This window comes from Protopterus annectens, chromosome 10.part0 (genome assembly GCF_019279795.1).
Source record: "Protopterus annectens isolate FY-2018-M chromosome 10.part0, PAN1.0, whole genome shotgun sequence".
Classification (NCBI taxonomy): Eukaryota; Metazoa; Chordata; order Ceratodontiformes; family Protopteridae; genus Protopterus; species Protopterus annectens.
The window spans coordinates 1540772969-1540795028 of NC_056744.1; the positions used below are offsets into that span (position 1 = coordinate 1540772969).

General features: G+C 42.2%; 1 protein-coding gene across 1 annotated transcript in view; it reads right to left on the reverse strand.

The window, feature by feature from the left end:
- Positions 1-22060, reverse strand: part of LOC122814336 (microfibril-associated glycoprotein 4-like) — a 72897-nt gene that overhangs the window by 42981 nt on the left and 7856 nt on the right. The window contains exon 2 of the mRNA XM_044086922.1: positions 9915-10011. Coding sequence (XP_043942857.1) covers positions 9915-10011 — 97 coding nt within the window. The remainder of the gene's footprint in view (positions 1-9914; positions 10012-22060) is intronic.

Consider the following 22060-nt stretch of genomic DNA (forward strand, 5'->3'; position numbering starts at 1 on the left):
TAAGCAGAACCTGGACAGACCATCACAAGTGGAAGCTGTATGTACAGGCCTTCCAGGACTTGATCCAGATGTAGGGTTGCCAGGTTTCTTTCTAAACTAAAACTGGAAGACTAAAGCCCTCGCATCACACATAACTCCACCCACCCACCCCCCCACCCATGCCCCACCTTGATGACTTAAGCCGTACTTAAAGGGAGAAAAAAACACAGGCAGCACTAATTTTGCTGCTGGTGGTAAATCTGATTTAAAAATCCAAAAAAAAAAGCAGTTTATATTGCTGCTAAAAAAAAAAAGTTTTGATTTACCCCATAAGATATATTTAGTCAAATAACATCACTGCCCCTAGTGTGATAATTCAGATGCTACTAGTTTAGATCTAGTACTGGGTCCGTCTGACCTCCCACTGTTTTTTTTTACATGTCACATATGCAAAAATGGGATAAAGGGGTTGTGGATGAATGGATTTCTAACACATGTTTTGTTTTTTGTAACTTTCAAAGTATACATCATAATCTCAAGAAAACACACACTTTTTTTTAATGTTTTAATGTTTTTTTTTTATATCACAAAGGTCGTAGGTTAAAACAGGTAACTTCCTACAACAACAACAATAATAATCAGACTGGATGCAGACTGGACCACCGCTATGCAGCAATAAAAAGGCATGAAGATAAGATGAAAGAAGCCTCAACTCTCTAAGATAGAGAAGAGATCTAAAAGAAAAAAAAATCACATGCACACAGCACACTTGCCATTTTGCCATTTTGAGAAGATTTTTTATTTTTCAATGTGGTCCCTTTTCAATGAATCAAACAAAAAAAAATCAAGTAAAATAAAAAAAAAAAAAGCAAAAAAGCAAAATGCTGAAATTTCAGATAATAAATTTGTTTAATAGTATACATAATAATAATAAAGATGAGGAATTTGCAAGCAAGAGGAAGTTGTAAATGCAGAAGTTCTAAAATCAGTAGCAGTGAAATCAGTGCAACACAATGCAAATGCAACAAGAATGCTTAAGCATTTTGTTTTTAATTTCTTTTGTCCTTTCTTTTTGTCACTTTTTGGTAGTTGGTATAATATGTGATTTTAATAAAAATCCCGTTTTCCCAGATATCTCTACTGCCCGTCTATATATCTCTACAATCCATTATGCAGAAAAAAAATTTGTCCATTTTGTATATTTAATGTACTGTCTAAACTAATGTATGTACAGTCCTAACTGTGTAGCTACCAGACCAAAGAAGTTAAAGTTTTTTATGTGTTAGTAGTGTAGTGTGTATTAAGTGTATCGATACCCACTCCCGTCTTAGCTGGATACATCCTCTGGCTCCTCTCACTCTGAAAAAAAAAAAAATTTTACTCATGAGTTTATTTTTTAAATTTGGGAAAAAATGAAAACAACCGGACACAACCGAAAACCTTATCCAGATGTGGGGAACACCTCAAGCAGATTTTTCTCCTCCTTTCAAAACAAACAACTGAAAAACAATTCTGTTCAAGATATTCTTGCTGCCATGCTTGTAAGACAGAGTGCTCTCATTCCCATGGTTGGGAATGTACCTGTATGCATTTCCATCCTTTTCAATGATTCCCAAGATACTTCTAAAGATTCTGAAAGAATTAACAAAGATCATTGTGGTAGACCCCTGTTTGTCCCAGACAAGGTTGGGTCTCTATTTTAATAGACTTAGCCAGCAGAGAGTACCACAATTTTACTCACTGACCTGATCTACTCACACAACATCAGGGATGAATGGTACACCCCAACTTAGAGAGAAAACCTGCAGCTAGAAAAGCTTGCAATGACAAGTGGAAGAGGTTTTGTCTAGGTGGAGTCTAGCCAATAACAGAGGTCCTGAAAGGGTTTCAACCCCCTGTTTTTTAAATGTTTGAGCTACTTAGAAATGGTTTGTCATATGCTTTATTAAAGTGTATCCTGAGGTCATCTCAGCTTGTCTTGTATGCCCATGGATTCCCTTCTTTCATTTTTTTGTGGTCAAACAGTTTATGAAAGGAGTGTTGCACATGAGACTCCCCCCCCCCCCCACCTTGAAAGCAAATTCCTCCCAGGGATCTCAACTTTGTTCTTGAAAAACTGACCTTACCTCCTTTAGAACCTGCCTCTCAGGCTGATATATGGCTCATTTCTTGGAGGACTGTTTTTCTCATTACTCTGATACCTGCAAGGCAAGTCTGTGTGATGCAAGCTCTTGTGGTGGGCCAACCTTATCCGATTTTTTCAAAAGGGCAGGGTTGTGTTACAAACTAATCTATCATTCATGCCTAAAGTTGTTTCTGAATTTATCTTGAATGAAGCCATCAGTCTCCTATTGTTCTATTCTTCTTGTTCTTTCAGCTTTTTACAGTTAGGGGTCACCACAGCGGATCACCTGTCCGCTCATGATTGGCAGTGGAGTTTTACGGTGCCAAGTTGCCAGCCTGGCACCCAACCTTCCATGGAAGGCACACACATGCACACACTCACACCTAGGGCTAATTTAGAGTGTCCATTGCACCTACAGCATGTCTTTGGGATGTGGGAGGAAACTGGAGAACCCAGAGGAAACCCATGCGACCACAGGGAGGGCATGCAGACTCCACACAGAAGGCACCCCAGCCAAGGATCGAATCAGAGAACCTCTTGCTGTGAGGCGACAATGCTAACCGCTGCACCACTGTGGCTGCCCAGTCTCCTATTGTTTTATCTTGAAACAAAAAACAAAGGAGAAAACATTCAACATACCTCTGTCTCAGAGCAAAGTATTGCATAATGATTGTCCTCTGCTATTGTTAAGACTCATTTGACTAGGGCCTTATCCTCTTTTTGCAGCATATTGGAAAGGGGTGCACTCTGGAAAAATTCTAGAGGCAATATCCTGGTCTGCTATTCATATCTTCACAAAGCACTACAAACTGGATTCCTTTTCAAGGTGCAGAGCAGGCTTTGCTGGGGCAGTTCCCCAGGGGCTCCTGAATCTGGCTCAATATTAAAATTTTGGCACTCAAAATGACGAGAGCTGACAAGCTGAAAAAAAAAGATTGAAAACCCAGGAGAAGAGTGAATGTCAATGATCACTCTTCTCCTTGAAACTTATTTTTGGCAGAGGGGCAAGTACCCACTTGCACCCCCTACACCCACCGAACATATATGTACCAACTCTGAGTCACCAAACCTCAGAGAAAAGGGAATATTCCAGGAAATGACCATCTTGGACTTAGTATATGTAATTTCATTTTTTGGCAATTCCACCTCTGTGTTCTGGGACTCGCTGTAGCAGGTCTCAACATTTCAAATGGTTACCCCCTAAATCCTTCTCTTTTTACCTCTCAGGTAGGGTAAGCTTTGGGAATCTACCCAAAATGTCACTGTGGCAGTGAGAATGATGAGCCTGTAATTCACTTCCTGTGACACCTGAAGGCTTCCCTCTCAGGACAAGCTCAGCCAATCACCTGTCACAGGAAGAGAGAAGGAGGGGAGTCTGAGCTTTTGAAAGCTGGCCAGTACTGGATTACCTTGGCAGATAACCCAAAATGCTACTGAGGCAGTGAGGAATTTGAGCGTCTACTGTTCAAGTAATTATGACTTGTACAACTCTACTTTACTGTGCATTATATAGTGAGATGGAATATATAATCCAAAACAACATGTGACTGATAAAAATGGAGTTAAGCATAGGATTATAAATGCATGATTGATAGTAATCTTTTTGAACAGCCACATACCATAGTAAGGACAAATGTTTTGAGAAAGGGCACTTTCAAAAAGAAAAATAAACAACATGTCCCTCAACAAAACAGCACATTTTCTCATGTTTTATTTACATTTCACAAACAAGTGGTATGTTAGGGTAAGATAATCGCTTCCTTTATTAACAACACAGAGGAAGACCATACTTTTCAACTGTCCAGATTTTTGCCTTGTCCTTCTGCTCAACAAAACAAGTTAAATGTACTGAATCAACTTAGTATTTGAATACACTATTTCATTTTATACTTAACATATCATGGAAAAAGTACATTAATAACAGTGGCATGTTTACTGTGAGGTATACACAAACTATGTGCTGTTTCCTTGCTCTTGGCCAACCATGCCAATTTAATGATATGATTTACAATTATATGGCTATACGATGAAAAGCACATTCGATGTATACTGTGCGAGTAATAGCCATTTGATAAGTATGTCATTCAGTGAATAACCATAGACCCGATCCATGGCTTTAGTGACCTTCAAAATTAAATCCCCCTAAGTTGAGTAGTCATGACCTGCTCTTGAAGAAACAAACTGAATTGGATCCAATATCTTTAGGTTTTCTAAGTCATTGTTTATCATGTCCATGATGATTCTTTGTACAGCTTTGCATATGAGACTAGTAAGACTTACAGGTCTGTAGTTGCCTGGGTTTGTAGATGGCTCCCTCTTGTGCAGAGGGATAGCAGTTATGATTCTCCATTTACTTGATATAAAGCATGACTGGAAACTATGACTGGACAGAGAATATAGTGAGCCTAACTGTCATGTTTCATGATATTTAGAAGGCATCATTTCATATTATCAAAGCCATTGATGCATATTATGAAACCAGATGATGCATAGCTCACCTCCACAGTGTGCACCTCAACCTAAGCCCCTAAGGCTAAACACCTTGCCCAATATGCTAATTATGGGTGACTCAATAGTGAAGCATACAGATGTCCCACTCACTAGGTTGAATAAGGAGAAGGTAACAGTCAGCTGTCTATCAGGTGCCAGAATCCGACACATAACACACGCATTCAGGTCACTCAACATCAAGTACAAGTATGACTCTGTCATTGGCCATGTCGGTGTGAATGACCTGAGATGCACCTCCTGGGACTACATGTAAAGAGACATGGTGGAGCTCTCAGATTATGTTGCCCAGACAGGTATGACATTAGCCCTGAGCAGTATCCTACCATCACCCAGAATGATACCACAGTACAAACAAAAAATTATTGACTTCAACAACTGGCTAAGTTTCTGGTGTCATTCTAAGGGGATCCAGTATCTGTCTGCTTGGGATGACATGACTGACAGACCTCAATGCTTTGCCAGAGATGGCATGCATCTGTCACCCCTGGGTTTGCGGGTACTGGTTAAGGCTCTTGCCACCCCTATAGTGCCTTTTTTAGGTGGTGTTCCAATGACCAAATTACCACCGTAACAGTGATAAATAAATGGAATCTGAGGGTCATGCTGCTCAAGACTAGAAGTTTAAATTTCAAAATGCACTTGCTCGAAGCACTCCTCAAAATGGAGAACATCGGCATTTGTGCTGTAATGGAGACCTGATTTAAACTGGCAGAAAGCACCCCTGCGCTACTAGACTATAACTCATTCCACACCTTTTGGCCCCGGAACTTAGACCAAAGCTCCAAAGGCGGTGGTGTTTCCATATTTATAAAGGATGCGCACACCTCCAGAATTTTAGCCAAACATAATGCATCAGAGATACTTCAGGTCCAGCTAACACTGAGTAAGACAGCGATTCAGGTTGTAGCCTGCTATAGGTCCTCAACCATGTCCCAAGATTCACACTCCACATTCCTAAGCACCCTGGAGAATATTAGGGTCCAGCTTAACGCTCTCATACTGGGCAACTTCAACTATCCCTCCATTAACTGAGAAAATTACTCATGTACCAATACACTTGCCCAACATTTCCCAGAATTCATTAATTCCAATGCCCTGGACCAGCTTGTTCTTACCCCCACTAGAGGTAGCAACATCCTTGACCTGGTCATTACTAACATGGGCGACTAGTGCTCTACACCAATAGTCAACTCCTCCCTGGTCACAGCCAACCATAAACACATCACCTTGGAAATCCACCCCCACCCCAAAGGTAACCACCATGAAAAACTTCTCCAAAGCTAACTTTGGGCTCCTAAAAACAGAGGTGGCTAATGTCATGGCACTCATGCAAATGGAGAATAGTTGCATGACTGCTAAATCATACACCAATGTATTGTACGAGCATGTACACCCAATACCCAAGATGCTCTCCTCCAAAAAAAGGAAGCCGATCTGGTGGTCCCCCTAACCATAAACAAACTCTACAACAGAAGGAGGAAACTGATGCAGAATAAGGTGAAGTCCCAAGAATGGAAAAACTCCCTTATCAGCCTCAACAAAAAGTTGAGATCCCTCATTAAATCCTCTAAAGCTAGCTGTGAAAACAGAATTGCAGCAGATAGCAAAGACAGCCAGAAGGCCTTCTATAGTTATGTAAAGAATCTCCATGGCAATACCCAGATTTGATCTGAGCTACTGCACAATGGTACTTCCGATACAGAGCCAACAGATATTGCCAATATACTGGCCGGCAGATTCAGTGCCAACTTTACCCCCCCCAAAAGGACCAGTCACAATACCAGTAGATTGCCAGTCACACTGTATTACTGCTGCACAGGTTAAAACAGCACAGTCCAAGCCAAGAATACAGCTTCTATGGGATCTGACAATATCCCTGGCTGTGTTCTACATTAACTACAGAGTGAACTGGCACCTCACCTGTGTGCCCTGTTCAATCACAGCATTACCTCAGGCTTTGTCCCTACCGAATGGCACACTGCTACATTCATCCCTCTCCACAAAGGATGAGCGACTACAGACCCTGGGAGCTATTGCCCCATTAGCTTGACGAGTCTGATATGCAAAGCTATGGAAGGCATCATCATGTACCTAATAAACAAGGCTATAGGGAATCTCCAAACTCTTGATCCCACAAAGTTTGGTTTTGTAAAGGGTAGATCATGCCTGCTCAACTTGGTCAACTTCTTTGAGTCAGTCACCAGAGCTGTGGATGAAGACAAGGTGGTTCATACAGCCTACCTTGATCTGGCCAAGGCCTTTGATACCATTCCCCACTCAGGAATCATAGAAAAACTCACTAAGCTAGGCATCAACCCCTATATCACTAGGTGGGTTGCAAACTGGCTCACAGGTAGAACCCACAATGTGAAAGTAGCTGACTCCAAGTCAGAATGCCGATTAGTCATGAGTGGAGTCCCACAGAGTTCGGTCCTGGGTCCTCTCCTGTTTGGTATCTACTTCTCTGAAGTCCAGGCCATCACAAAGGGACTCTGGTTGACATAATTTGCAGATGATTGCAAGTTGGGAGCTATTATTAACTCCCAAGTGATATTGACATCCTACAGAAAGGCCTCACTGAGACCAACGACTGGTGTCAGAACCATGGTCTTAAGCACAATGCCAAAAAATGTGTCATCATCCCCTTTGGGAAAAAAACTGGTTCCCATGAATTACCATATTGATGGTAATCCACTAAAAACAGAAGGGGTTATAAGAGATCTGGGAACACAGGTTGACAGCAACCTCTCTTTTGACCACCACATTGCCACTGTGGTCAGAAAGTCCTTCTGTGTGGCACATCTCATTACTAAGGGTTTTGCAGCCAGGAAAAAAAGAGGTCTCTGTCTCCCTCTACTCTTCCCTCATTAGGCCAATCATTGAATACAATGCGCCATTTGGCATGCACCTCACTAAGCACCTGCAACAACTGGAGAGTCCGTAAAAGTACCTCACAAAGAGGATCCTAGGCCTTAAACATTTGTCCTATATGGACAGACTAAAGAAATTCCAACTAGTCTCTGTCTCATATCATCTACTTAGAGGTGATCTCTGCTTGACTTACAAAGCCATTTCTGACCCAGCTCTGTTAGAAATACTACATCTAAAGAAATCCCAATCCCTCTGCACCACACACTCCAAAGACCTCAACCTCATTACCACAATCAAAAGAACATGCTGGAGGGACAGGTTCATAACCCAGAACTGCCCATGCTATGGAATAGACTTCCCATACATGTCAAGTAGAGCACCTCACTGTCCCTCTTCAAGAGAAATCTTGATTAATGGGTGGGAAATAGAAAATTCACCCCAGGGATCACTCCAGTGACTTTACTTGACAGAGGCACTGAGAACTAAGGTTGGGTGGTACAATGCCAGGATAATCCTATGGCTAGGCTTGTAAAGGCTCCAGGGCCATTAGCCTAGTACATACCTATGAACATATGAACCTATGAACATGGTGAATGTAGTTACACTCCTAAAGGATACCATACCCCCACTCAACAGCACTCTAAACCTTTATGTGGTGAATATAGTTATACTTCTGAAGGCTACCATACCCCGACTCAACAGCACTCAAAACCTTGACATGGTGAATGTAGTTATACTCCTGAAGGATCCTTGATTTCCAGTGTTAAGATTTGTAACATGCTTTTTTCAAGCTACTTAAATAAAGAGAAATTTTTACTCTTGTGCTGTCTGTGAAATATTTCTTATATTAATTTTATTACCTTTGGTGAGATGTTGTCTTTTGACTGAGATTTGCAACAATGGAAGATATGCTATTACCTGTTTTTTTCCCTATGTTTAAATTGTATAGTCACACTGTAACATGGACATTGTGTGGGTTGCTACAGATCCCTTTCTTATCCACTGCACTGTTTTTTTTCTACCCCTTATGTTGTCTGCAGAATCTACCACTCTTTCTTTTAGTAATTCAGAACTTCATTGAAATAGCTTAAAATATGTGAACTACAAATGTGCATGCTGCTTGCCAAAGTAGATATTAAATTATGATTTACAACAGTTTTTGAACAAATCATTAATTCAGAAATGTAATAAAAGAGCTTGCAGACCAGATGTGCCATATTTCAGATTATATACCTCTGACTTGTCTGCAAGATGAAGGACTGAAATATACTTGACAATATAACATTAAGATTCTCATTAAACTGCTCTGTGATCCAGATATGGCTCAGGAATGAATGGTTTCACAAGTTTACTGTAAACATTGAAATGCAGATGTGATATGATTATGTTTTCTTTGACCAATATAGGTTTTAAATTAAGTTGACATTAATTATTTGATTAACTATTATCTTCTGATGAAGAGCTCAAGTCTGGCAGCTCAAGAGTTTATAAAACCTTTAGTCTAATAAAAGTATCTCATCACCTCTGTGTTTCAGTGTTTTCTGTTAGTAGACCAACATGAATTTCTTTTCACTTTTTTTCTACCGGCTCTTTAAGAATTTGGTAAGTCTGTTTATGCATTCTACAAATCTTACTTTAGTTATAAATTATGTGTTCTCAGAAACAATTATTTCAATGCAAGATATTCCCAACACAGCTGCTTATGGTAGTGTCATAAACAATGACATCAAATTTCCCTCAGGAACTGTAAAAAAGGGTTTATAGACCCCAGAGATTGTTATGTAATATGGACTTTGTATCTGCAGTCGCTGTCCAACACCAGAAAAGCATCCTGCTTTTGCAATCAATTCCTTCCCAGAGGAAGGCAGATCTTACTAAATGTTATTCCAAAAAATGGCTTATTCATTTTTTATTTGCTCATTTGTTAATTGTCCATTTGATACAGTCTTAACAGATTAAATTAATCTTCTACTCAAGCCACAAGGACTGGGGCAAGTCAAATAGTCATAGACAATTTACAGTCATCTATCAACCAGTGAAGATAGAGGAAAGTGGGCCTTTTCACACATGTACAAATAAAACAGGGAGAACATGCAGACTGCATAATTACCATTAGGCAGGATTGAACCCTGAACCCTTAAGGCTTACACTGTTTGAGATTAATTTAAAAGAGAATTTTAAAAAGGAAAAATTCAAGCATTATTTTTTAATTACAGTCTGTACTGCCACAAGAATAAAGCATTCAACAATAACTTGGAACCCAAGACTGGCAAATCACTGGTAAAACCTCTGATAGTAGTAAGTATATGGAAGTAAACAAACACATTTACTGAAAGGTTGGACTGAACTTAAAAGTTACAGCATGTGAAATAATTAGTCAACTATAATTGATCAAGTATTATTATTAGTCTTTTTTTGCACAACATACCTAACCAGTATTCTCCATCGGCCTGTCCAAAACCCAACTTGTAAGCATTCCAGTCACGGTAAAAATTCACAGACCCATCCATTCTCTTCTGAAATACCTATCAGGTAAAGCAGACATTCATGTTTAAGTTACTACAGGATGTAGTGAATAAAGCTCTTTTGAACTGCTACACAGTTTCTTAAAAGTAAAGAAAAATGTTTTAACTTTACAATGTATAATCTGGAGCAACTTGAGTTCAGTTGCTCAAATTTCAGGTTAAATTATATTAATGACATTTCTATGCATCTCCATGCTGAGGTTGCAGTTTTGAAAAAAAAAAGTATATATAATATATGGTTTACTATCACATATTCGTTTGTCATTTAGACGATCGAATATACATGAAAATAATTTTCTTTAACTGAGAGTTTGATCACCACAATGTCGAAGCTGACATGAGAGAACAGCCGCTATTGTCAGCTTCACTATTGCGGAACAGAGCGCACTATAATGGGGATCAGGAAATGTACCCTTACCCACACTGTAGTGTGATCTCGGAGTTTGTATATAAGTAGGGGGGTTTGGGGGGTGCAGGGGGGCTTGCCCCCTGCAAACATTATTATTAGTTGTGGGCAGATGTGAGCATTTTAGCAAAGTCGATATACGACATTGCTGAAATGCTCCGTTCGATATTTCGGTTGCTCAGTGTTTTGATTTTCCAACAATATTTGTCATAAATCATTGCATGTGTCTAAATAACCTTCGCAAATATGATAGTAAACCATAATATATATGTGTATATATCTACATGTAATACATATGCGTGTATATTTACGTATATATATATATATATATATATATATATATATATATATATATATATATGGTTCCCCTTCACAATCTCGAATTACTGAATGCTCGAAATTTAGTAACTCGAGATTGTAAAGTTGAAACAACAAAAATCCCGAAACCCACAAGCATGAAAACAAAAAACCCCGAACATACAGAACACATACACCACACAAAACGTACACCATACAACCCACATCACATAAACTACAAGCCCTACACTACATGCACGCAGGGGGAAAGCCCCCCTGCGCCCCCCACAACCCCCCACGTATATATATTCTAACTTCGAGAATGCACTAATACACAAAATAAAAACAGCACACAGACATTTTACACTGCCTCACACACACACATGCACACACACACACACACACACACACACACACACACACACACACACACACACACACACACACACACACAAATACAAACACATCCAACACTCACACTCATACTCCCACCTCCCAACCCTAACCCACACACACAACTTACAAAACACACACATACACTCACTTACCTTCACTTCCATAAAACATCCCGACTCACACACTTCCCATTCCATAGCTGTCATGCGTAAGCGCGAATTCGAGATATTTGAATTTGCACTTATGCAGATTCGTGCTTATGTGTTTTCGACTTTACAGTCTTGAGTTACTGAACTTCGAGCATTCAGTAATTCGAGATTGTGAAGGGCAACCATATATATATATATATATATATATATATATATATATATATATATATATAGTTATGAGTTTTTGTTTTGTGGCATACTCATTTTTTCTCGATACATCTAGACATATGGACAAATTTTACCATGATAATCTTGAGGAATGATTTACATACATTAGCCAAGCATTTTGATAATAAAAGAAGTTACTTAGAGAAGTAGTTATTTACTTACATTGTGATTCTTTCAGTACTACATGATTACCTAGGATATTTTCAATTATCAGGTGTTTCACATACAACTAACACTTCCTTTTATTTTATTTATTTTATTTTACAACTTGGCTTTCTAGGGAATAAGACTCCCAGTGATGTAATTATGATGAAAATATTATAGTCTATGCACAAATTTAGGTAGTGAGGCATAGTGAATTTTGTCATTCATAGGTTCATAGGTTCATAGGTGTGTGCTAGGCTAATAGCCCTGGAGCCTTGACAAGTCTAGCCCCAAAAATTGTTCTGGCACCATGCCACCTGATGTTAGTTCACAGTGCCTCTGTCCAGTAGGGTAACTGGAGTGATCCCTGGGGTGAATTTACTGTTGCCTATCCACTCATCGAGATTTCTTTTGAAGAGGGCCAGCGAGGTGCTCTGCTTGACATGAATGGAAAGCTTATTCCAGAGTATGGGCAATCTTTGGGGGATGACTCTGTCCCTCCAGCATGTTCTGCTGACTGTGGTAGTGAGGTTGTGATCTGTAGAGCATGTGGTGTGGAGGGATTGGGATTTCTTTAGGTGTAGCATTTCAAGTAGGGCTGGGTCGGACATGGCTTTGTAAGTCAAGCAGAGATCATCTCTAAGTAGACGATAAAAGACTGAAAACATCTGAAGTTTTTTGAGTCTGTCCCTGTAGGACATGTATTTAGGGTCTAGGATCCTTTTTGTGAACTACTTTTGTGGCCTCTCCAGCTGTTGTAGGTGACTGGTCAGGTACATGCCAAATGGGTCGTTATATTCAATGATTGGTCTAAGGAGGGATGAGTAGAGAGGGATTATGACGTCTTTCTTTCTGGATGTGATGTACAAGGACTTCCTGATAACGCATTTTTTGGTTTTAAGCTTAAGGCCATGGTTCCGACACCAGTCACCGGTCTCAGCGAGGCCCTTTTGTAGGATGTCTGCATCACATGGGGAGATGATAATGACTCCTAGCTTGCAGTCATCAGTGAACATGGTCAGCCAGAGTCCCTCTGTGTTAGCCTGGACTTCTGAGAAGTAGATACCAAACAGGAGAGGGCCCAGGACCGAGCCCTGTGGGTCTCCACTCATGACTGGTCAACAGTCTGACTTGGAATCTGTAACTTTCACTCTATGGGTCTTGTCTGTGACCCAGTTTGCAACCCACCTAGTGATATAAGGATTGATGTTTAGTTTGGTGAGTTTATCAATGATACCTGAGTGGGGAATGGTATCAAAGGCCTTGGCCAGGTCGAGGTAGGCTGTATGCACTGCCTTACCCTCATCCACAGCCTTGGTGACTGTCTCGAATAAGTCAACCAGGGTCAGCAGGCAGGATCTCTCCTTGACAAAACCAAATTGTGTGGAATCAAGAGTTTGGAGATTGCCTATATCTTTGTTGAGCAGGTCCATGATGATGCGCTCCATAGCTTTGCATACCAGACTCATCAGACTAATGGGGTGATAGTTCCCAGGGTCTGTATTTGCTCCCTCTTTATGGAGAGGGATGACTGTAGCAGTGCGCCATTTGTTAGGGACAAAGCCTGAGGTAAGGCTGTGATTGAACAGGGCATGCAGGTGTGGTGCCAGTTCATTTTGTAGCTCATGTAGGACACAGCCAGGGATATTATCGGGTCCCATGGATACTGTATTCTTCAGTTTGGACAATGCAGCTTCTATCTGTGCCACAGAAATGCTGGGCAACAGGCTTTTTTCTGGTATTGTGATAGGGCCTTTGTGGGGGGGGGGTAAAGTTAGCACTGAATCTATAGGCCAGTATGCTGGCTATATCTGTTCACTCAATATAGGAGGTACCACTGTGCAATAACTCAGAGCAAATCTGGGTATTGCCTTGGAGGTTCTTAATATAGCTATAGAAGACTGGTTGGTTTTGGTGTCAGCCGCAATTCTGCCCTCATAGCTGGCTTTAGAAGATTTGATTAGGGATCTCAATGTTTTTGTTGAGTCTGATAAAGGAGTTTTTCCAGTCTTGTGACTTCATTTTTTTTTTTTGCAACAGTTTCTTCCTTCTGTTGTAGCATTTATTGATGCTGGGGACCACCAGATTGTTTTCCTTTTTTTTTGGAGGAGAGCATCTTGGTTTTATTTGGTATGGCAAGAATTATGCATTTGTGTACGTGCTTGTACAGTGCACTGGTGTATGATTCAGCCATATTTTCCATTGGCATGGGTGCTGAGAAGTTAGCCATCTCTGCTTTTAGGAGGCCAAAGTCAGCTTTGGAGAAGTTTTTCAGGTCACCTTAGCGGGGGGGGGGGGTGTAGGTAAGATGGAGATTTCCATTGTGATCAGTTTGTGGTCGGATTTAACCAGGGAGGAGCTGACTATAGGTGTGGAGCAATGGTCTTCCATGTTGGTGATAACCAGGTCGAGGATGTTGCTTCCTCTAGTGGAGGTCAGAATGAGCTGGTCCAGGGCATTTGAACTGATAAATTCCAGGAAGTGCTGGACCTGTACATTGGTACTAGAATAGTTTTTCCAGTTGATGGAAGGGTAGTTGAATTCACCCAGTCTAAGAGTATTGGGCTGGACCTTGATAGATTCCAGGGTCCTTAGGAAGTTGGAGTGAGAGTCAAGAGACGTGGTTGGGGTTCTGTAGCAGGCTGTGACTTGTATCACTGTCTTAACCAGTGTTAGTTGTACCTGAAGTATCTTGGATGCATTATGATGGGCTACCAGTCTAGAGGTGTGTGTATCCTTTATGAATATGGAGACGCCACTGCCTTCGGAGCTTCCGGCCATATTCTGGGGCTGAAAAGTATGGAATGAGTTGTAGTCTGGGAGTGCAGGGGTGCTTTCTGCCTCTTTAAACCAGGTCTCCATTACTGCACATATGTCAACATTCTCCATTTTGAGGAGAGCTTCGAACGAGTGCATCTTGAGATTTAGACTTCTAGCATTGAGCAGCATGACCCTCAGATTGCATTTGTTTGTAGCTGTTATGGTGGAATTCTGGTCTTTGGAACACTGCCTAAGAAAGGCACTATAGGAGTGGCAATAGCCTTAGCCACTAGCCAGAATCCCAGGGGTGACAGATGCAGGCTGTCTTTGGCAAAGCATCAAGGTCTGTCAACTGTCGATCATGTCATCCCAGGCAGACAGATACTGGATCCCCTTAGAATGACACCAGAAACGTATCCAGTTGTTGAAGTCAGTCATTTTATGCTCATACTGTGGTATCATTCTGGGTGATGGTAGAATACTGCTCAGGGCTAGGGTCATACCTGCCTAGGCCACATAAACTGAGAATTCCATCACATCTCTTTTCATGTAGTTCAGGGAGGTACGTCTCAGATCATTCACACCCACATGGACAATGACCGAGTCATATTTGTACTTGTTGTGGAGTGACCTGAGTACATGTGTTATGTGGCAGATCCTGGCACCTGATGGACAACTGACTGTCACCTTCTCCTTGCTCAGCCTAGTGAGTGGGACATCAGTGTGTCTCACAACTGAATCTGCTATGATTAGTAAATTGGGCAAAGTGTTCTGCCTTAAGAGCTTAGGTTGAGGGGCACAATGTGGTGGTGAGCTATGTGTTTTGAGGTTGGTGTTGTGTTGTTGTGTTTGAGGGCGTTTCTGTCTCAGGGGTCTCTGTTGTTTGGGTAAATGTTTATTGAGAGCCTCTGCAAAGGTGGGTGTATGGTTTGTGTTTCTATATGTGAGTTGTGATGATTGGTGTTTTGGAGGGCTGTGTGTTCCATGTAGTGAGTTGCAAGTGTTGACCTTTTCCTCTTGACCAGCTAGATAGGTCTTGGCTGGAGAGTGCACTGCTTCCAATTTATTGATATAAGTGCATCTTTCACATGTATGAGTGTTGGGAGGTAAGAGGAGAGGGTTGTCTGTGTACATGAGACAGTTGCTACACTGTCTCAGAATGATCAAATGCATCAGGCTAGCAGGAGAAAGCACAGGAAATTGCCCTACAGTCATACCAGGAGGGGTGGCCATACGTAATAAGTACTGGTACCGTTACTACGTAGGAATAGCTAGTGCAAATAGCATAGCACCTAAGTGTGCTACAATAAATGCTACAAAAGCCTGTTAAAGTGCTATCACAACAGATAATTGCATCTCCAAGAGTAAAAATACAGATAGGTGTCCTTAACAATAAAATAATATGCCAAAATATTTTTTTTTTTATCAAAAGCTATATAGTTTGATGTTTTACATGGCAAGAGGGTTGTTTCCAGCTCTATTCATTTTATTTTATTCTTGTTGTGAAGATTGGAGGAAGATGGATGAAGGCTGCCAGCCTAGTCAAATAGAATTTGATACATAATTATATTAATTGTATAAATAAATGTAAAATACAGGCTTGTGTTTTTAAAAGATGTGAAGATTGGAGGAAGATGGGTGAAGGCTGCCAGCATAGTCAAATAGAATTTGTTACATAATTCTATCAATTGTATAAATAAATGTAAAACACAGGCTTGTGTTTCTAAATGAAAGAAAACACTGCAAAATGTGAACTTCAAGATTGTTGCAACATTGCCATTTGCTGTAGGGAAAACCAAGCCAAGCATTTCAAATGTGTCTTTTGAAGTTGAAAAGATCTTATGAATCTCTTTGATGTTTTACAAGTCGGCTCCAGTGAGTCTGGATGAAGGTTTCATGCCCATTGTTTTAAGGTTAAAGTTAAGGGCCAGAATTTACACGTGGAAGGTGCTTTATTGCTCTGGTTTCTGCTAGAGTGTATATATGAAGTGCCTTTTATTGTTGTAGTCTCCTGAGCAGGTGTTAGCTTGCTAAATAATGCAGTTTGTGGCCTGGGAACTCCAGACTGTCAAAATGATGTAATTTGGGAGGGCCTTAGAGAGCTGTTGTTAGTGTTTAAAAACTATTGTTGAGTGAGAGACTGAAAAGCATTTTGATCTTGGACATCTAACCCAGCACTGCTTATGCTTTATGTATGTAAGTAGGATTATAGCACTGTGATTTCTCTTAGGAATAGTCAAACTTAGAAGAAAGCTAGACTAAGTATTTTTCTTTGAAATCAGACCTGTCCTACTGTATTATTTTAAGTCTCTGTGTGATCTCTGAACTCTTAGATATCTCTGTGGTGTAGTAGTATTGCCTTGTGTTTTAATTATTTATTATTAAATATTTTAAAAACCTTTACCTGTGGCTGATTTGTGTAGAGATAAGCTCTAGAGTACATTGCATATTTATAGAGGTTATTGTAATAGGCCACTCTAAAATAAGCCTTAGACACAATAGTCACATTACCAATTGGATAATAATATTGCACAGTAATAACTGGACACCCTTTCAAGGGACTTCAGGTAGCTGATAATATAAGCTGGTGGTGTCAGAAATTACTAACATATTGTCAGGGTAAAGCGGCACAGCTAGAAAATCTGTGTCAGCCTTTCCCAGGAGTGTCTGTGAAGTTGTATAAATACTTATCTCAAAGTGTGGGTGTGTGTCAGCTACCTGGGCAGCGACACAAAGCACTGGTGGGGCAGAGAGGGTACTGGAGGTTAGCTTTCCAGCTAGGCTGAGAACCAGACCTTATAGCTGTGCCAGTGGGGAGTCTTATTGGGGACCTGGTGAGCAAGGGAGCAACCAGCCCCAGACTGACTGTGATCTCTGTGTGCACTTAAGGGAAATTGTACTTTACTGTATGTATTAGTTATCCTTTCCCCATCTAGGAGTCACCCTCTCCGGAGTCAGTGGTGAGGATTGAGGCTCCTTGATTGCTGGGCCAGGGTATGGGCATCACATATTGGTGACAGTGGTTGGGATATCCTATCATATATTGGTGGCAGTGGTTGGGATATCCTATTGGTTTGCTGTGGTGGGATCCACATCACATATTGATTAGTTGGCAAACACTAATTGGCTTGTAGTGGTGTGGGTAGAGCGAATTCCTCTAGCTTATGTACAGTGATCTCTAGAAGTGTTTTGTACTCTAAAACAGCCACGCAGTGTGTACTCAGAGCTCAGATCACAATTGTTTTATTTCTTTTGTTAGCTTAGTGTTAGTCAGGGTGAGCAGGCAGCATGTCAACAGAGGAGTATGGAAAGCTGACAAGGAGCCAACTGACAGAGATGTGCCAGGCTAGGGGACTGGTGCATGGAAACCTGACTAAGGCAGACATGATTACAACATTGATTACAGCTGCATCAGAAAACAGCAGCCTGGAGGACAATCATACTGACAGTGGAGATACAATATCCTCAGAGAATGGACAGCTCAACCTTTCTGCAGTGGACATAAAAATCCAGCTGGAGCTAAAGAGACTTGAGTTAGAGGACAGGTGTATGGATCTAGAAGCAGCTGAGAAAATGAGGAGTCTACAAGCTGAGGAAAATGAATGGCAGTGGAGGCATGAGAGGGAAATGCTGACTCTTTGTCAGAGTCATGGAGGTAATGGGGAAGGGAGTAACCGGACCCCAGAAGCACAAAAGGTCAGTAAATTTCTTCCACAGTTAGAGGGGGATAATTTTGATAGCTTCATTCATATGTTTGAGCGGGTATGTAAACAGTATGAAGTTGACCAAGGGCTCTGGGTACGGTTCCTGACCCCCTTACTCCATGGTAAAGTTGTAACTTCTTTAGCAAAAATGCATGACACTGACTGTTTTGATTATACTGCTGTAAAAAGACACTTGTTGGAATGTTTTAAGCTAACACCTGACATGTATAGGAAAAAGTTTTGTGAGCATAGACGCAAGGTAGATGAAAATGTATGTGAATATGTTGCTGAACTGAGCACTTATTTTCATAGCTGGGTGAGTGGATGTCAGGTCACCACTTTTGAAGGGCTGGCAGACCTTTTGATGAGCGAACAAGCCCTTAGCACTTTGCCTGAGGACATGAGGATCTGGTTAGCTGATAGACAATGTGCTACTTCAGATGAGTTGGGGAAGGAGGGAGACCTATACCTGGCCAGCAGAGAAGCCCTGCACAGGAAGGGGACCCCCAGTACTGCTCATGGGTCTAAAGGAACCCATGATGGGCAGCACAGACTGCCACAATAGAATCCGCCAGTAGCAGGGGAAGCCACTAGTCCAGATACACATCTGGGAGCTAGGGTTAAATGTTTTGAATGCAACCGGTGGGGTCATGTGGCATACAGATGTCCACTGAGGTGAGGTGGGGAACCAAAGGTGAGGGGGCCAGTAAGTGGGATAGACAAAATGTCAACAGTGGGTTGTCTTGAGACAACAGGGGTATGGAACTACCATCCTGCAGATGTCCTGAGAGGGAAGGATTTGGATGAGGCAGTACTATGTACTTATGCAGTTACATGCAGTGAGGCTAGGAGACAAACATGTGGGTTTGGTAGCCTGGGGAGACCCATACAGACTGCATACTTGCCGCCAGGACTGCTGAAGTAGTTACTTCAGGGAGTGAGCTATGCTGTAGCAGTGAGACTGAATGTGAGCCACAGCTGCTTGTGGGTACTGATGTTCCCTTGGATAGGGTAACTGCAAAGGTAGAGGTGAGTAGTAGTATCCAGGCTAACAGTGAGGCACCGCTGTCAGAGGATGCCAGACTTCCTGTGGAAGGGGAGCTGGGAAGGGTTGCAAGGAGAGAGCTGAGACAGGCTCAGCTCTCAGACCCTACATTGCAAGCCCTGAGGCAGGTAGCTAGGGAGGCACCTGATTCTCAAGGAAAGGGGGAATCTGTATACTGGGACAAAGGGTTACTATACAGAGAGTGGACCCCTGAGGGAGGGCTAGAAGGTGAGAGAGTACAGCAGTTGGTAGTGCCTAGAGCTTACCATATGGCGCTTCTAGCCATAGCCCATGATATTCCCTTTGCAGGTCATATGGGCATAAAATGTACAAAGAGGTGCATTATGCAAAACTTCTATTGGCCTGGACTTTCCAGAGATGTAACAGGGTACTGCAGGACCTGTGAGCAGTGCCAAAAGATAGGCAAGGCAGGAGACAAGGTGAGAGCTCCTTTGATGCCTTTGCTTGTGATTGTGGAGCCATTTCAGAGGGTAGCTGTAGACATTGTGGGACCTCTGAGTACTCCAAGTTCCACAGGGAAAAAGTATATCCTAGTGATTGTATATAATGCTACACAATACCCTGAGGCAGTGGCTTTGTCCTCCATTGAGGCTGAGAAGGTGGAAAACGCTTTGCTAGAGATTTTTAGCAGGGTAGGTTTCTCAAAGGAAATACTGTCTGACAGAGGTGCCAATTTTATGTCAGACCTGCTAGCTTGTCTGGAAGTCCTGTGGGGTGAAGCACATGAAGACCACCCCATACCATCCCCAGACTAATGGTCTTGTTGAGAGGTTAAACTCTACAATCAAGTCCATGCTACAGGCATTTACAGATCAGTTTAAGAGGGAGTGGGGCAAATATTTGCCCTATCTGTTGTTTGCTTACAGAGAGGTTCCCCAGGAATCCACAGGTTTTTCACCCTTTGAGTTGCTATATGGGCATAGGGTGAGGGGACCTCTAGATTTAATTTGAGATGAGTGGGAAGGTGTGTGTGAGTCTCACAAGGAGTCTGTTGTGGCATATGTCCTGAACCTCAGGACAAGGCTCAGGGAACTCATGGGCCTGGCCCAGGAGAACCTGGCAGAAGCCCAACAGCAGCAAAATGTGTGATATGACAGGGATGCTCGAGTTAGAGAATATGCTGTAGGGCAGCAGGTGATGGTTCTCATTCCTATCAGACACAACAAGTTGCAAGCAGCTTGAGAGGGACCCTACAAGGTTGTAAGAAAGGTAAGTGATGTTAACTACATGATGGAATTGCTAGGCAGAAGGCAGGGGCAAACATTGTACCATGTTAACATGATGAAACCTTATCATGATAGGGAGGCCCTTGTGCTGAGCATTTGCAGTGGATTGCAGGAGGAGTCTTGAGAGAGATCTTGTGAGTGATCTCTTCAGTGAGGCTTGGGCTGACACCTTGGTGGAAGGGGTAGCAATGTCCCAGCAGCTATCTCCTACCCAGGGTCAAGAAATTCAAGCAGTGTTGCAGGAGTTTGGGGGCATGTTTACCGGGAAACCAGAGAGCACCCACCTGCTGCAGCACCAGGTGGATATAGGACCACAAATGCCTATCAAGCAGGCCCCTTATAGGGTGCCTGAGACAGTCAAACAGACTCTGAGGGAAGAGGTACAGGAGATGTTGGAACTAGGGGTGATTCAGGAGTCCAACAGTCCCTGGGCCACCCCAGTGGTACTGGTGCCAAAGAAGGATGGCAGCACCAGGTTCTGTGTGGATTACAGGAAATTAAACAGTCACACAGAGGCAGATGCTTACCCCATGCCTAGGACAGATGAGGCCCTAGAGCAGCTGGGTGGAGCTAAGTATCTTACAACCATTGATCTTACCAAGGGTTACTGGCAGGTGCCTTTGACTCCCAGTGCTAGAGAGAAGTCAGCCTTTGTCAACTCCTTTTGACTTGTATGAGTTCACAAAGATGCCCTTTGGGATGAAGAATGACCCAGCAACTTTCCAGAGGCTGGTAGATCATATCTTAGCAGGATCAGGAGGGTTTGCCCTTGCTTACATGGATGATATTGTTATCTACAGCCATTCTTGGCAAGAGCTCCTTCAGCATGCCAGGGAGGTGCTGGGCAGACTACAGAGGGCAGGGTTGACCATTAAGCTGAAAAAATTTCAGGTGGGTATGGCAGAGGTCTCCTACCTAGGACATAGAGTGGGGAGTGGTAAGCTAAGGCCAGAACCTGCAAAAGTGGATGACATTCAGGCATGGCCTGCACCTGTTACCAAAAGCAGGTGAGGGCAGTCTTAGGGACAGTAGGGTACCACAGAAAGTTCATTCCCAATTATAGTACCATAGCTGCTCCCCTCACAGACCTGACAAGGAAGAACAGGCCAGATAAGGTAGTGTGGACCCCAGCATGTGAGCAGGCATTTCAGAAGCTTAAGGAAGCTTTATGAGGACCTCCTGTGTCAGCCAGTCCAGACTATAGCAAATAATTTGTTGTGCAGGTGGATGCTTCAAACTATGGGGTGGGGTCTGTACTTAGCCAGATTTCTTCAGAGGGAGAAGAACACCCAGTGGTGTATCTCAGTCATAGGCTCCAACCCAGAGAGGAATGCTATGCAGCAGTAGAAAAGGAATGTCTAGCCATAGTGTGGGCACTACAAAAACTTCAGCCTTATCTGTATGGAAGAAAATTCACTGTGATGACAGATCACAACCCCCTAACATGTCTAAACATAGCCAGTCAGCAAAATGCTAAGTTGCTAAGATGGAGCCTGAGGTTGCAAGCATATGATATGTCAGTGCAGCACTGCAGTGGGAGTAGCAATGCCAATGCAGATGGGCTCACAAGACAGGGAATGGGGTGAGGTACACCCAGATAGACCTGACACTCTCAAGCAATGTTTCTCAAAAGGCACTTGAAAAACATGCTTGAGTTCCCCAGGGGGGAAGAT